The 2839-nt window shown below is 66.3% G+C and overlaps 1 protein-coding gene across 1 annotated transcript; it reads left to right on the top strand.

Moving 5' to 3' along the window:
- Positions 1 to 1609: 1609 nt before the first annotated feature.
- LOC113408718 (keratin, type II cytoskeletal 8-like) lies at positions 1610 to 2638 on the top strand (the record flags this gene model as incomplete). The annotated part of the gene is made up of 2 exons (XM_026662102.2): positions 1610 to 2047; positions 2289 to 2638. Coding segments are annotated over exons 1-2 (559 nt in total), but the record flags the coding sequence as incomplete, so codon positions are not given.
- Positions 2639 to 2839: the final 201 nt, after the last annotated feature.

Here is a 2839-nt window from a genome sequence, read left to right as displayed (position 1 = left end):
GGGACACAGATGGGTTCTTAGTCGGGAGCCCAGCGTAGGACAGAGCTCGTGAGCACAGAAATCAGGGACCTGCAGCAAAGTCCAGCTTGGGGGGATCCAGGGCCCAGAGTGCCCCCCCACCGGGTCCCAAACCAGGCGACTGACTCGCTTCCAGCAGCCCAGCCCCAGTCACCCCCGGCTGCCCCCCTGCGGCCTTTGTCTCCTTCCCGGGCAAACAGGGCCCCTGGGCTCTGGTCTCCAGCCCCTCCGGGGGCTCTGGCAGGGGAGGGGCCGGGCCGTCAGTTGCCAGGATACAAGGTGTCAGTCCAGGGGTCTCTGCAACGATCACACCCCCTGTCCCACCGTCTAGATACTGGAGTAGCACACAGGGGAAACTGAGGCACACACATGTCACGGAGTGTGGGGGAGTCAGGGCCCTGCACCCCTCTTCCTGCGATTCACTGTGACTCTCAGCCAGCCAGTAAAACGGGAGGTTTATTGGACAGTAGGAACGCAGGCTACAGCAGAGCCTGTAGGTACAACCAGGACCCCGCAGTCAAGTCCTCTGGGGGGCAGGGAGCTTACACCCCAGCCTCGGGATTCCCTGCGTTCCACCACCCAGCCCAAACTGGAACTAAAAACCCCTCCAGCAGCTCTCCCCCCCCACCAGCTCCTCCTCTCCTTTGTCCCGTCTCCTGGCCAGAAGGCGTCACTTCTCCCAAGCCCCCTCCTGGCTCAGGTTACAGCTCAGGTATCTCCCTTCAAGGGAAGTCCCCCATCCCCAGTGTAACCCCCTGCAACATTCCCAGGTCAGTCCGCCCGCTCCCTGCTCGGTCACAACACACTATTCAGAGAAAACATTAAGAACATTCCCACTTCAACACATCCACCAACCCGTTCAGCTGCACCAGCTCCCACATGATTCAAAATGAATAGATAACACACACCCCAACCGTGTCCCTGTGTGGTGACCCCCCATACACAGCCCCATCCCTATGGGGCTACCCCCCCTGTAGCCTGTCTCCTTGCCCCTGGCTCTGTCCCGTCACGGACCCCCAGGATCGTGGCCATGGCCCCAGCGTGGGGACAGGCTCTGGGAGGCCCCGTCAGTGGGCCAGGCCCCCGGGGGGTCTCACCTCCTGCAGGGGAAGCCACACAGCTTCATCGCCTCCTGGGGCTGGACCCCTGGGCCTGCAGCCCCCCTGCTCCCCCCGTGAGCTCCGGGCAGCGAGTCCCCCTGAGACAGACCCTGATGGAGACTTGTACCATCTTGGGGGGCAGTGTCTGCAGGGACACGCAGGCAGCGCGGGCTGACAGGCGGGTTATTAGTCACCTGGACCAGCCCAGGGAGCGCTTGGGGAGCCCGGAGAATGGAGGTTAAAGCATCGGCCATGCTGGTGGCCTGGCCTGGAGCCCGGCCACACTGCAGGGACCCCTCGGTTTCAGCTCCATCCGTCGGATCTCCTCTGTTGGACCCCCGGGGGTGCCTGACTGCTCCCTTTGCTCTCGGCCTGGTGTCCTGCAGAGGGGGGGGCCAGCCACGGTCATTGGCTGCCTGGTGTCCGGGGCCGGGTGACTGGCTTTGCCGTTGTCCCCATGGATTCTCCACTGATATGGGGTCGGCCTCAGCCAGTCCCTTTTCAGTGACCCACTTAGCCCCAGACAGCCGGGCGCCATGCACAGCTGTGTCTTACCCTGCCCCGAGTGCAAGCGGTCCCTTCCCCCCACCCAGGTGACACTGCAGCACAGAGGGGAAACTGAGGCACACGCAGGCTTCGTACGATGATGATGTAAAATTCCCACTGTCCCCCCGGCGGTGCCGGCTCTGACATGGGCTGTCCCTGCAGAACGACTCCCTGATGCGGCAGATGCGGGAGCTGGAGGAGCGCTTTGCCGGGGAGGCGAGCGGCTACCAGGACACCATCGCGCGGCTGGAGGAGGAGATCCGGCACCTGAAGGATGAGATGGCGCGGCACCTGCGCGAGTACCAGGACCTGCTCAACGTCAAGATGGCGCTGGACGTGGAGATCGCCACCTACCGCAAGCTGCTGGAGGGCGAGGAGAGCCGGTGAGCGGGCGTCTGCCCAGCCCGGCCCCTGCCCCTGCCCCGCCAGGCGTCGGCTACTGGGGGAGCAACGCCTCCTGGCCCAGGACGGGGAGCTCCCGGTGGGTGCTCCTGGTCCGCCCACCCCAGGGAGCCCCAGGACGGGGGGCCCCCAGCCAGCCCACCCCGGTGTCTGTGGGGCCCAGGGGACCTCTCTCAGCCGTGGCCGCGGCACTAACCCCTTTTCCTTCTCCGTGTGCTGCAGGATCAGTCTCCCCATTCAGACCTTCTCGGCGCTCAACTTCCGGGGTGAGTGCAGGGCAGGACCCAGGCAGGGCAGCATGGGGGGCGCCCTGAGCCCCCTGCGGTGGGGCATGCCTGGCATAAGCCATGGGGCGAGTGGGGCGGGCTGCAGGAGGCAGCTGGGCTGCCCCAGCCGGGAGGGCCCCATGGCTGCTGTCTATGCTCCCGGCCAGCCCTGGCCTGGCCCAGCCCGCCGGCTTGCTGCTTTACCCAGGCCAGCCAGTGCTGGAGTCCCCGCCTGCCCCCAGCCCATCGCCTTGTGCCCCGCCCTCTTACCCGCCGTGGCCAGCCCATCGCCCCATCCCCCCCATGGCCCAGCCCCCCACCCTGTCCCTCCCATGGCCCAGGCCCTGCCCCCCACCCCCAACTCGTACCCCCATGGCCCAGCCCCCCAGCCCCAGTCCCTCACCCCGTCCCCCCCATGGCCCAGCCCTGCCCCTCGCCCCTCACCCCGTTGTGACGGTGCTGCCCGTGGGAGGTCACTCAATCAGGGTGAACTGCAAACAAAACTGG

Source organism: Terrapene carolina, unplaced genomic scaffold (assembly GCF_002925995.2).
Source record: "Terrapene carolina triunguis isolate 2854851 unplaced genomic scaffold, T_m_triunguis-2.0 Scaffold22724, whole genome shotgun sequence".
NCBI classification, from domain to species: domain Eukaryota; kingdom Metazoa; phylum Chordata; order Testudines; family Emydidae; genus Terrapene; species Terrapene triunguis.
Note: the sequence above shows the minus strand (reverse complement) of the source record. Positions and strands in the feature narration are given on the sequence as shown.